The following is a 13,149-nucleotide window of genomic DNA, read 5'->3' as shown; positions in this document are numbered from 1 at the left end:
AGCCCAACTGTTAACCATGAAATTTCATATGTACAATTTTAATTTTAGAGTCCCTCAATGCCATTTAGTAAATGAATGCACATTGAGAATGAAACTGCTCAGTAGACCCTTGGCATTCCTCAAAACTATCAAACTCAGGAAAGGTTTGCAGTTTGGTAGTTTAGAGTTTAGTTTTCCCATTTTTAATAGGGAGAATGTGTGCTTTCTAAAAATATGTGGCTTTTTGTGTTTTATGTACTTTTTATGGCTTTCTTGTACATAAAATGCAGTCAATGTGTTGATTTTGCATATATATTGTTTTCATTTTGGGGTCCCTACATGCCACATACTTAGGTAAACCTAAGTACATTGGGCATCAAACTATTCGACTCCTGGCCTTCAAATTTAGGATGTTTGATCTTGGTACATAATGATATGTGGGAGATAAGATACTGCAAATTAGAAGCTTTAAGGTGATTTTTCAAAATTTCAAAAATTGTTATAAAAAACACTAAATTGAAGAAAGGATTGCAGTTGGAGTGTTTAGAGTAGAAATACATACAGCAGAACCCAGATTTTACTTCCCAGAATTTTATGATTTTCTGGAATTGACTCTTTTTGTTCCAGTCCCATTAATTTGAGCTGTTTTTTTTCTTTCCTGGATTTAACAGTTTCCCAGAATTTTTGCCATTTTGATGCGTTCCCTTGGAAATATAAAATCAAGGTTCTACTGTATTTACCCATTTTGGATTAGTCCAAAAAATATGTGGTAAACCTACTGGAATTTCTGGCCTTGAAATCTAAAGAATGCTGATTTCTGGAGTGGTGCTCTGAAATTGTGGTACTGTGGTGCTGGGAGTTTTTGACACATACAAGTCAGAAATTTCTATAAAACTATACACATTTGTTATTGACATGTTCGGGAGACATAGGACTTTGTATTTTTATGTATAAAATAAAATCTGTTTCTGATACAGTATATATGTCTATATTATGGAAAATATGATTTTATTCCATTCTTTAGTAATTTAGAAGCCAATATCTTAATGGGAATTACACAAAGATTCCATCATGGGACCATGGGAGATTAGGTTAGTGGTAGCTTCAGCATCTGGCTAAAATCATCTACCTACAAAGCAGAACAGGATCCAGTTGGCTTGCCCCAATGAAGAGATCTCTGAACTAATTTTTAATAATTTTTTTTGGAAGTTGGAGGACACATTTTGAGATATTCAGAACGTTGTGCAGCTACAGGTACTCAGAGGGACAGAATCACTAATTCCATAGAGTGGTGTAGGGAAATGAGTAGTTTTGGGTCAAGTATAGAATGTATGGAAGGCATAATACCATCATTCAGTGAGAAAAAGGTTTATCATGTGAAAAGTCATGGATGAGATTCAATTTGAGATGCAATTCAATTCAGTAAAATGTATCTCTCTGTTTATCCTGTGAAAACTCTATTGAAGTCTATGGAAAAAAATGGATTAGGTGAAATGTTTTTTCTCCTTGAATTGAATCTTATCCATGACTTTTCACATGATCTCAGTGAGATAACTTTTCTCACTGAATTGAATCTGGCACATTGTATAAAATGTACTGGAATAAGAATTCAGAGAAATTAAGAGTGACAGAGATGAGTTAGAGTTAATGACAGGGTCTTGGAGAACTAACTTTCTATTGGAAGTGAATGAAATGGAAGCCTGATGAAGACATTAACCTGGATTTGGGAGAGGACACCAGAAGTTGCACTTCAGGAGTGGTGGAAGGGAATGAGGATAACACATATGTGCTGGATAAGTCTGGTAGAAAACCTATTAGACAAGTTGTTTCCAAAATTGATTTATTGAGAACAATTAGTTCTTTTGTGCCTGCCTCAAACCACAGGAAACTGAAGCAAGAATTGTAAATCTCAACAGTGTAAACAATGGACAATTTTATTAGTATAAAAATGAGAATAAATATGTTGGTTTAACTAAGGGGCTCTTAGATAAACTGTAAGCAAGGGTAACCATGCTTCTCTGGTGGATAAATAAATGGATCCCACCACCGGATGATGACATCACATCTTAATCTTGAGGAGAAATATTGAAGAGGCGTCTGTGTTCCACTAAACCAGGTTTCATTTGTATCAGTTTAACTTTGCGATGTTTCACAGATTCAGGTTTAAAAAAGTAAAATTTAGTTTTTCACCAAAGCCTGGAATTCTGCAATGAAGATGGAAAAACAGTCATTTAATAATAATAATTGTAATAATAATTATAATAAATAAAGTTTTTTTTATTTCAATGAAGAAGACAAAACATTGCATGTTACAGATATATGTAGCTTATCTTTCTTCACACTTGTTTTAATGTATTTCAGTGGTTCCCTGGGTAATATGTTTCCATTTAACACATTTATGCCTTTATTCTTATTATTACTTGTTTTCCTGTACAGAGTTTCCCATTAATCTTTCAAACAAATTCCTGGTTGTTAGGGTCAATATCAATTATTTTATTAGTTTCAGTTATTCAGTTATTCAACATTATTTCTTGCCAAGGATGTATATGTGTTTTACTTATGTACACAGCACTGTATGTATACGAACCTTTGTGCTGTAAAATAAAAAAGCTGTATTACTTATTAGCCCATAAAAATATTTATAACTGGGCAAACTGACTGATTATTCTATTTTGGCCTTGCAAATTGTGTTTTCACTTACCTTCAACTCCAATTTTGCCATCACCATCAGAGTCTCCAGCTGACAGGAAGGCCTTGGTCTCAGCATCAGTTAATGCTCTGGCACCGGCGCTGAAGTTCTGGAGGAACAGCCTAACATAGAGGGTTGAATAAGGAAGGAAGAACTCATATAAGCTGGAGAGTACTGAAAGGGTAATTATAATTCATAGAGTAATCTTCCCACTTCTATTCAAGTCATATTGGGTAATTATTTATATCAGTCCTATTGTTATGAAAGTGCAACTTTGCTCTGGGCCCAAGTCTAATCTCAGCAGTGATATTTATCTGTGTTTATGCCCATATACTCTATAACACCTGAATATGTGCTCTTACTTCAGTTCATCTTCCTCAATGAAGCCGCTCTGGTCCTGGTCAAGGATGGCAAAGACGTTTTTCACATCAGCTGCAGACTTGCTGCTCAGACCAGACTGGGCAAAGAAAGTTTTGAAGTTGAAGGAGTCAGCAGCTGGATAAGAGAACAAGAGGAATATGTGTTAAACAGTCACATTTGGTTTAGCGTTATAACATATGATTGCATCTTAAAAGATTGCGTTAAGATTGCACCTTAAAAGCAAACCATAAATTGAACTTGCTACAAATAAATACCCCCAACTTTTTTAATAACTACATCCCTCTGCACAGCCTATTAAGGAGTGAATAGCTTCCTATTTAAACAAAACACGATTGGTTTACTTGATGGTAATTAAATTAAGTATAAATTCATGTTGATGGCAAAATAATCATATTGGTTTATTTTTTAAATGTTTTTCATAGTTTTAAAGTATTGCCCTTCACTTATAGGATGATCAGCTGAAATCACTTTTTGATGATCAGCTGAAATGTTACCCTTTTTAGTAGGAATTCTGTTTTTGACAGTTCAGCCTTAACATAGTAGATCTGATTTAGCTAGAATCCCCCGCTTCCATAGCTATCTCTGCTAGCTTGGTGATTTTGGCACTTAAATTTGACTATAGCTGGAGTACTGAAAGTTGCTGCCCCTTAATTAAAAAAACTCTAAAAAGTGTCAAGTGTCAAAACAGTGTCAAGAAAGAAAACATAAAGGTGCAATGCTTTGAAATACCTTGGCAGTTCTGCAGAGCAGAGGAGATGTCAGCTTCACTCAGGAGACCACCGAATGCCATGATCAGTCTAGGGAGAAAGAGCAAAATAATGAGATCACTGTTATAGTAAAGTGCAGGAACATAGCAAGCTAAGTGGGAATGAAAGAATTCTAATAACTATCCAAGAGAACTATTTTAGGTTGAAGCACACAGTGGAATAGATAATGCTCAAGTAACTAACTTTCCTGAACATTTGCTAAATATTTATGATTAAGTATTCATAAACTTTAACGCTTTTATTAAGCTTTTTGCTGAAACAAATGCATGCGCCGAACCCTTTGCCTAACATGAAAGAAACTCCTTCTTGTTTAAAATCAGAAAGCTAAATATCACATTATTAAGACAAAATGCTATTAGCAATAACCCAGTCTTTAAAAATGTGTTTTAGCTACTGAATTTTCAACAATACATTGTACAAAAAGGAAATTTCTCTGAATGCAATGTCTATGGAAGAAAATTTGAGTGCTCTGGTAAAAGCGATTGACTACATATTCCTGAGTAAATATTTATCCGATATTTTTTTTCTCAGAGCATTTTTCCAAGTGCTAGTCATATTTTTTTAGCTATAGAAACTAGTGGGAGGCTAGTTCAGGGGAATCCTTTTCATTATGGTGCATGTTGACTGTGGGACCTTCTGTAGATAAACCAAAGTTGTAGAAGTCCAACTTTGCTATATTTGGAGCTGGCACCACATGCACCCTGCATCCATCCCTATTGAAAGGGATAACTGTTCTACCAGTCATCCATAGGATTTCCTTCTGTCACCCAAAACATTATACAGCAGCTAACTTATACAAAAAGAAACACATGCTTCAAATAATACATATATATATATATATATATATATATATATATATATATATATATATATATATATATATATATATATATATATATATATATATATATATATATATATATATATATATATATATATATAAATAAATCAACCCAGATTGATAACCTGCAATAGCTTAAGTGCCAAGTACATTTCAACATGAAATATGATTGTTTTGAAATTGAAAAATATATAAACAGGAAAATGAAATGACTCCACATATTAAACACTCTTCCAGTGGATTTTTGAGATGAAAGGCCATTGGTGCTTTTGATAACGGATGTCCTTATTTCCCAGGTTGAACCAGTGGTTTGTACAAATACCATTTCCGGTGATTATTTCTTGATCCCCATTATAGTCCACATTCCAACAGGATCTCTGAATCGTATTGCTCCATTTTTTAAGTTGAAGCTTTGTTTTTAACCTCAAATCCAAATAATAGTTGATTGAAAAGTGAGCAGTTCATTCCAGACCAGAAAGGTTTTGCAACTCACCCGAAGTCCCTTTAGCTGGAGTAATGGGATACAAACAATCTTCCTGTGACAGATGTGTGTCTGTCTTTTTGGTGGGGCCCCTACTTATATATCTTGTAAACTCTTAACCTAACCATATAGAGAAGTCCAGAGACCATGTCCAGATCAGTTTCTCAGCTGGTTAGCTAAAAAACATGCAAGCTAATGACTAAAGTATTTATATCCCATAGGAATGCAAATTGTAGCTCCATGAACAATTATATTCAAGCCTACAGAAGAGAATCCCATATATTCTATGGGCATTTTCTGATTTTAAAAGTTTTTGCTTTTTCCTGATGTAATTCCAAGAGAGACGCATCTTGCTCTTGTCAGTGTTCAATTTGAGTTTTGTTTTATTTTCATCTTGTTTTTTTTTTTTAATTGATACTAGACTAGTCAAGGAGTTGCTAATTAATAATTTCTTTCATCTGTGACATATATATAATAAAAGCATAATCTTGCCATATTTACTCCTTACAAATTAAAGTAATACGCACATGTTCCTATAACTATAATGAACATATCAGTTTTACTAAAGGGAGGGACTGTGCTGTTAGTGCCCCAAAGCATGATCAGTGGCACTTTTCCCATCCTGACACTCTGACCAATCTAATGTTGCCTGAACTCAGAGAGCCGGCTGTCAGCCATGTTGAACTGGTTCCTTTCATTGCTTTCCCCATTTAACCGGTGTGGCTTTGGGCACTTTAAAATTAAACTAACAACACTTCACTTTCCTATTTATACCTATAGGAAAGTTTCAGCATTGCTTTAAATGTGATGGAAAAAAATCAAATCGCAAACCTTTTTAGAATAAGGTAAATAAAGAGGTACATTTATGTCATTGGCCCTTAGTTGTCTAAAGATATTTGTAATAACTTCATATTTGTCAGAATGTGTTTTTTCTCAAAATATGTGGTTTTTAGGGATCTTTGTACTGTTATGTTGTCTTACAACATATAATACACAGGCAGAGGGATACACAGGCATTGGAAGCTGAGAAAATTAATTCCATTGCATTTTAATTTTAAGGTCTCCATGCCTCATACTATAGTAAATCTTCAGCATCAAACTTCTCAGTAGATCCTTGGGGTTCATATTCAGGAGGTTTTATCTTTATATGTAAGAAAATGTGCAAGATAAATATAGCGATATTCTTAAGTGATTTTCAGAAATGTCATAAAAAATTTAGTTTGTTAATTTTAAGTAGAAATACATCTTTACCCAGGCATGGGCCAAGCCAGCTGTGCCCAAGGCAACCTGGCCGGCCACTTCACCCCCTTGCTGGCACGTCCTTGGGTGCGCATGTATTGGAACTGCTCATGCGTGCGCACGCCCGGTAGTGCTCATGCACACGTCTCCGGGACTCCTCGGGGCACTTATGAAACATAAAGTGCATGCAGGGTACTTATTTTGCAGAAGCCAAACTGTTAAGCATGAAATTTCATATGTACAAATGCCAAACACTTTTAGTAAATCTATGCACATTGAGAATCAAACTGCTCAGTAGACTCTTGTCATTCCTCAAAACTATCAAACTCAGGAAAGGTTTGCAGTTTGGTAGTTTAGACTTTTGTTTTCCCATTTTTAATTGGGAGAATGTGCACTTTCTAAAATATGTTTTATGCACTTTTTATGGCTTTCTTGTACATAAAATGCAGTAAATGTGTTGTCTTTGCAGTAGCAGAAATTACAGAAATGATAGATCATATACAGATAAAGCCACTTGGATTTGCGTGTTAAATGCGTCATGACTCGGGATTAACTGAAGAAATGGTGTTATCTAAAGAAATCTTAACTCATTTAATGCATTTAACCTTTTCATTAGCATACCAAAGCACCATTGTTAACAATGGCGAATGCTTTAATTAGATGGGATGCTGTGTTAAATGGGATAAATGGGTTTAGATATTCTCTGTTAAACACACAAACCAAGCTGGCTTCATCTGGATATTGTTTTCATTCTGGGGTCCCTACATGCCACATATGTAGGTAAACCTAAGCTCATTGGGCATCAAACTATTGGTACTATTGGTACCTAATGATAAGTGGGAGATAAGATACTGCAAATTAGAAGCTTTGAGGTGATTTTTCAAAATTTCAGAAATTGTTATAAAAACCACTAAATTGAAGACAGGATTGCAGTTGGAGCGTTTAGAGTAGAAATACATACAGCAGAACCCAGATTTTACTTCCCTGAATTTTATGATTTTTTTTTTAAATTGACTCTTTTTTGTTGCAGTCCCATTAAGTCGAGCTGTGTTTTTTCTTTCCTGGATTTAACAGTTTCCCAGAACTGGCAAACATAAAATCAGGTTTCCACTGATTAGTCCAAAAATATGGGGTAAACCTATTGTTAGTGAAATTTCTGGCCTTGAAATCTAAGGAATGCTGATTTCTGGAGTGGTGCTTTGAAATTGTGGTACTGTGGTGCTACAAGTTTTTAACACATACAAGTCAAAATTTTCTATAAAACTATAAACATTTGTTATTGACATGTTCGGGAGACACAGGACTTTGTATTTTTATGCATAAAATAAAGTCTATATTTGTCTTATTATTTTTTTTCCATTCTTCAGGAATTTAGAAGCCAGTATCTTGTTACAGAATGGGAATTACAAAAAGATTCCTTTATATTTACGGAAAAAAATGACACATCATTTATTGTGGTAAACTAAAAAAAGAGTTCAAAATTGTCTGGCAAAGGAAGTGCCAGAAGCACCAAATCTTCTGGTATTGAAAGGGTTAAACCAAAAATAGACTGTCCATCAATCAACACTGATACATTTGCAGCCACAGAACATTAATTAACCATTCATTCCCTGATAAATATCCCATAACAGCTGTATTTGCATTCATTCTGATTTGAAAGGAAAAAGTATTAGCAAAATTGAGAAACCATGGAAGATTAGGTAAGGTGGTAGCTGTAACATCAGGCTATAATCCTCTACATACAAAGCTAAACAGGATCTAGTTGGCATGTCCCAATGAAGAGATCTGTGAACTCATTTTTAATACATTTTCCCTAGTTGAAGGACATGTTTAGAAAATGTTGAAATATTTAGAAAGTTGAGCAACTATAGGTACTCTGAGGAAAAGGATCACTAATTCCATAGAGTAGGGAAATGAGCAGTTTTGGGTCAAGTATAGAATGTATGGAAGGTGTAATACCAATCATTGGACCAGAGAAAAATTCTGTGAGAAAAAGGTTTGTCATGTGAAAAGTCATGGACGAGATTCAATTTGAGATGCAATTCAATTCAGAAAACTTATCTCTCTGTTTATCCTGTGAAAACTCTATTGAAGTCTATGGAAAAAAACTGGATTAGGTGAAAAGTTTTTTCTCCTTGAATTGAATCTCATCCATGACTTTTCACATAAACCGTGAGATAACTTTTCTCACTGAATTGAATCTGGCTCATTGTATAAAATGTACTGGAATAAGAATTCAGAGAAATTAAGAGTGACAGAGATGGGTTGGAGTTAAAGTGATACTGACACTAAAAAATGAATTTTAGCATATTTTAGCAATGTACATTAAATGTTACCTATAGGTCATGTTGATCATTTTTTGCTGAGAGGTTTGTTTTTGTATATAATTTTTAGTTGAAGTTCCTAAGCCTGACTCTCTGACACTCTGACTTTGCCAACCTGACTGTCCCATCTCAGCCTGTTAGTTACAGTTTCTAATGCTAACGGACTCCTGCTGCACAAATATGGCTGCCCCTCATACAGGAACATGGGGGATCAGACAGGTAATGTAAAAGCATTATGCAAATACTTTATGGCAAAGTTAGAAGTAGCTTGCAAAGCCAATATTATAATAGATGTAAAAAAAAGTTTAATTTCAGGTGTCAGTATCTCTTTAATGACAGGGTCTTGGAGAACTAACTCTACTGGAAGAAAATGGAAACGGAAGCTTGATGAAGACATTAACCTGGATTTGGGAGAGGACACCAGAAGTTGCACTTCAGGAGTTATGGAAGGGAATGGGGATAACACATCTGTGCTGGATGAGTCTGGTAGAAACCCTATTAGACAAGTTGATTCCAAAATTGATTTATTGAGAACAATTAGTTCTTTTGTGCCTGCCTCAAACCATAGGAAACTGAAGCAAGAATTGAAAGTCTCAACAGTGTAAACAATGGACAATTTTATTAGTATAAAAATGAGAATAAATATGTTGGTTTAACTAAGGGGCTCTTAGATAAACTGTAGGCAAGGGTAACCATGCTTCTCTGGTGGATAAATAAATGGATCCCACCACCAGATGATGACATCATATCTTGTTCTTGAGGAGAAATATTGAAGAGGCGTCTGTGTTCCACTAAACCAGGTTTCATTTGTATCAGTTTAACTTTGCGATGTTTCACAGATTCAGGTTTAAAAAAGTAAAATTTAGTTTTTCACCAAAGCCTGGAATTCTGCAATGAAGATGGAAAAATAGTCAATAATAATCATAATAATAATTATAATAAATAAAGTTTCTTTTATTTCAGTGAGGAAGACAAAAAATTGCATGTTACAGATATTTTTAGCTTATCTTTCTTTGTTTACTGTATTTTGGGGGTTCCCTGTGTAATACATTTCCACTAACACATTTATGCCTTTATTCTTATTATTACTTTATTTCCTGTACAGACTTTCCCATTAATCTTTCAAAAAATTTTTTGTTGTCAGGGTCAATACCAAATGTATTCAACCCAGCTTAACTATGTAACTGTCTTTAGGACCATTTAATTTTATTAGTTTCAGTTATTCAGAGGGTTGTAAAAGAAATGTAAATATCAAAATTATTTCTTGTCAGTGATGTATATGTGTTTTACATCACTGCGCTACTTATGTACACAGCACTGTATGTATATGAACCTTTGTGCTGTAAAATTAAAAAAGCTGTATTACTTATTAGCCCATAAAATATTCATAACTGGGCAAACTGATTGATTATTTTATTTTGGCCTTGCAAATTTTTTTTTCACTTACCTTCAACTCCAATTTTGCCATCACCATCAGAGTCTCCAGCTGACAGGAAGGCCTTGGTCTCAGCATCAGTTAAAGCCCTGGCACCGGCGCTGAAGTTCTGGAGGAACAGCCTAACATAGAGGGTTGAATAAGGAAGAGAGAACTCATATTAGCTGGAGAGTACTGAAAGGGTAATTATAATTCATAGAGTAATCTTCCCACTTCAATTCAAGTTTTTAGGTCATAGTGGGTAATTATTTATATTGGTCCTATTTTTATGAAAGTTTAACTTTGCTCTGGGCCCAAGTCTAACATCAGCAGTTATATTTTCCTATAATTTCAATGACAGTAAATATTCCTATTCACCGAACCATAAATGCCCATAAACTCTATAACACCTGAATATGTGCTCTTACTTCAGTTCATCTTCCTCAATGAAGCCGCTCTGGTCCTGGTCAAGGATGGCAAAGACGTTTTTCACATCAGCTGCAGACTTGCTGCTCAGACCAGACTGGGCAAAGAAAGTTTTGAAGTTGAAGGAGTCAGCAGCTGGTTAAGAGAACAAGAGGAATATGTGTTAAACAATATGAAGTCAAATTTGGTTTAGCGTTATAGCATATGCTTGCATCTTAAAAGATTGCACTAAGTTTGCATCTTAAAAGCAAACCATAAATTAAGCTTGGTACAAATAAATACCCCCAACAGTTTTAATAACTACATCCTTCTGCACAGCCTATTAAGGAGTGAATAGCTTCGTATTTAAAAAAAACCGATTGGTTTACTTGATGGTAATTAAACAAAGTATAAATTCATGTTAATGGAAAAATAATCCTACTGCGTTTTTTTAGATGTTTTTCATAGTTCTAAAGAAGAGTCCTTCATTTATGATCAGCTGAAATCACTTTTTGATGATCAGCTAAAATGTTAACCTCTATAGTAGGAATATTCAGTTTTTGACAGTTCAGCCTTAACATAGTAGATCTGATTTAGCTAGAATCCCCCGCTTCCATAGCTATCTCTGGTATCTTGGTGATTTTGGCACTTAAATTTGACTACAGCTGGAGTACTGAAAGTTGCTGCCCCTTAATTAAAAAAACTCTAAAAAGTGTCAAGTGTCAAAACAGAGTCAAGAGAGAAAACATAAAGGTGCAAGGCTTTGAAATACCTTGGCAGTTCTGCAGAGCAGAGGAGATGTCAGCTTCACTCAGGAGACCACCGAATGCCATGATCAGTCTAGGGAGAAAGAGCAAAATAATGAGATCTCTGTAGTAAAGTGAAGGAACATAGCAAGCTAATAGGGAATAAAAGAATTCTAATAACTATCCAAGGGAACTATTTTAGGTTGAAGCACAAGTAAGTTTTACTGGATATCTTTTTCTTAAAGACAGTGGAATAGATAAAGCTCAAATACCTCTAACTATCCTGAACATTTGGTAAATATTTACGATTAAGTATTCGTAAACTTTAACGCTTTTATAAAGCTTTTTGCGGAAACAAATGCATGCGCTGAACCCTTTGCCTAACATGAAAGAAACTCCTTCTTGTTTAAAATCAGAAAACTAAATATCACATTATTAAGACAAAATGCTATTAGCAATAACCCAAACTTTAAAAATGTGTTTTAGCTACTGAATTTTCAACAATACATTTTACCAAAAATAAATTTCTCTGAATGCAATGTCTATGGAAGAAAATCTGAGTGCTCTGGTAAAAATGGTCGACCTGAGTAAATATTTATCAGAAAATTATTTTCTCAGAGCATTTTTCCAAGTGCTAGTCATATTATTTTAGCTATAGAAACTAATGGGAGGCTAGTTCAGGGGAATCCTTTTCATTAGGGAAGCCTGGAGAAAATTTTGCTGGTGCATGTTGTCTGTGGGACCTTCTGTAGATAAATCAAAGTTGTAGAAGTCCAACTTTGCTATTTTTGGAGCTGGCACCACATGCACCCTGCATCCATCCCTATTGAAAGGGATAACTGTTCTACCAGTCATCCATAGGATTCCCTTTTGTCACCCAAAACATTATACAGCAGATAACTAATACAAGAAGATACACATGCTTCACTAAGTCCATACTCAAATAAGAAAAAAAATATATATATATACATATATCAACCCAGACTGATATCATGCAATAGTTTAAGTTCCAAGTACATTTCAACATGAAATATGACTGTTTTGAAATGGAAAAATATATAAACAGGAAAGTGAAATGACTCCACATATTAAACACTCTTCCAGTGGATTTTTGAGATGAAATGCCATTGGTGCTCTTGATAACTGATGTCCTTATTTCCCAGGTTGAACCAGTGGTTTGTACAGATACCATTTCTGGTGATTATTTCTTGATCCCCATTATAGTCCACTTTCCCACAGGTCTCTCCATTTTTAAGATGAAGCTTTGTTTTTAACCTCAAATCCATAAAGTAGTTGATTGAAAAAGTGAGCAGTTCATTCCAGACCAGAAAGGTTTTGCAACTCACCCGAAGTCCTCTTTAGCTGGAGTAATGGGATACAAGTAATTTTCCTGTGACCGATGTGTGTCTGTCTTTTTGGTGGGGCCTCTACTTATATACCTTGTAAACTCTTAACCTAACCATATAGAGAAGTCCAGAAACCATGTCCAGATCAGTTTCTCAGCTGGTTAGCTAAAAAACATGCAAGCTAATGACTAAAGTATTTATATCCCTTAGGAATGCAAATTGTAGCTCCATGAACAATCCTACCCAAGCCTAAAGAAGAGAATCCCATATTTTGTATGGGATTTTTTCTGCTTTAAAAGATTTTGCTTTTTCCTGATGTAATTTAAAGAGAGGTGCATCTTGCTCTTGTCAGTGTTCAACTTACTTTTTGTTTTATTTTCATCTTGGGTTTCTTTCTACATTTATATTGGATCAGTCAAGGAGTTGCTAATTAATTATGTCCTTAGAGTCAGGCTTATCGTTTCCTGTAACATCTGCTTTTAGCATACAACCATCCAAGGTCTAAAGCAAATCATTTCAAAAACAAAATAAACATAT

The 13,149-nt window shown here is 34.7% G+C and overlaps 2 protein-coding genes across 2 annotated transcripts; both read right to left on the bottom strand.

Moving 5' to 3' along the window:
• Positions 1-1,890: 1,890 nt before the first annotated feature.
• Positions 1,891-5,193, bottom strand: ocm4.3.L (oncomodulin 4 gene 3 L homeolog). Its single transcript, NM_001085942.1, is given in 5 exon segments — positions 1,891-2,183; positions 2,681-2,790; positions 3,031-3,163; positions 3,779-3,846; positions 5,151-5,193. Coding segments are annotated over 4 exon segments (330 nt in total). The 5' UTR covers positions 3,840-3,846; positions 5,151-5,193; the 3' UTR covers positions 1,891-2,157.
• Positions 5,194-9,303: 4,110 nt separating this feature from the next.
• Positions 9,304-12,714, bottom strand: ocm4.2.L (1 L homeolog). Its single transcript, XM_018236417.2, has 5 exons — positions 12,613-12,714; positions 11,293-11,360; positions 10,544-10,676; positions 10,149-10,258; positions 9,304-9,589 (listed from the first exon to the last, which is right to left on the bottom strand). The coding sequence occupies exons 2-5, from the start codon at positions 11,351-11,353 to the stop codon at positions 9,564-9,566; spliced, it is 330 nt and encodes a 109-aa protein (XP_018091906.1). The 5' UTR covers positions 11,354-11,360; positions 12,613-12,714; the 3' UTR covers positions 9,304-9,563.
• Positions 12,715-13,149: the final 435 nt, after the last annotated feature.

The sequence above is a fragment of the Xenopus laevis genome, chromosome 9_10L (assembly GCF_017654675.1).
Source record: "Xenopus laevis strain J_2021 chromosome 9_10L, Xenopus_laevis_v10.1, whole genome shotgun sequence".
Classification (NCBI taxonomy): Eukaryota; Metazoa; Chordata; class Amphibia; order Anura; family Pipidae; genus Xenopus; species Xenopus laevis.
Note: the sequence above shows the minus strand (reverse complement) of the source record. Positions and strands in the feature narration are given on the sequence as shown.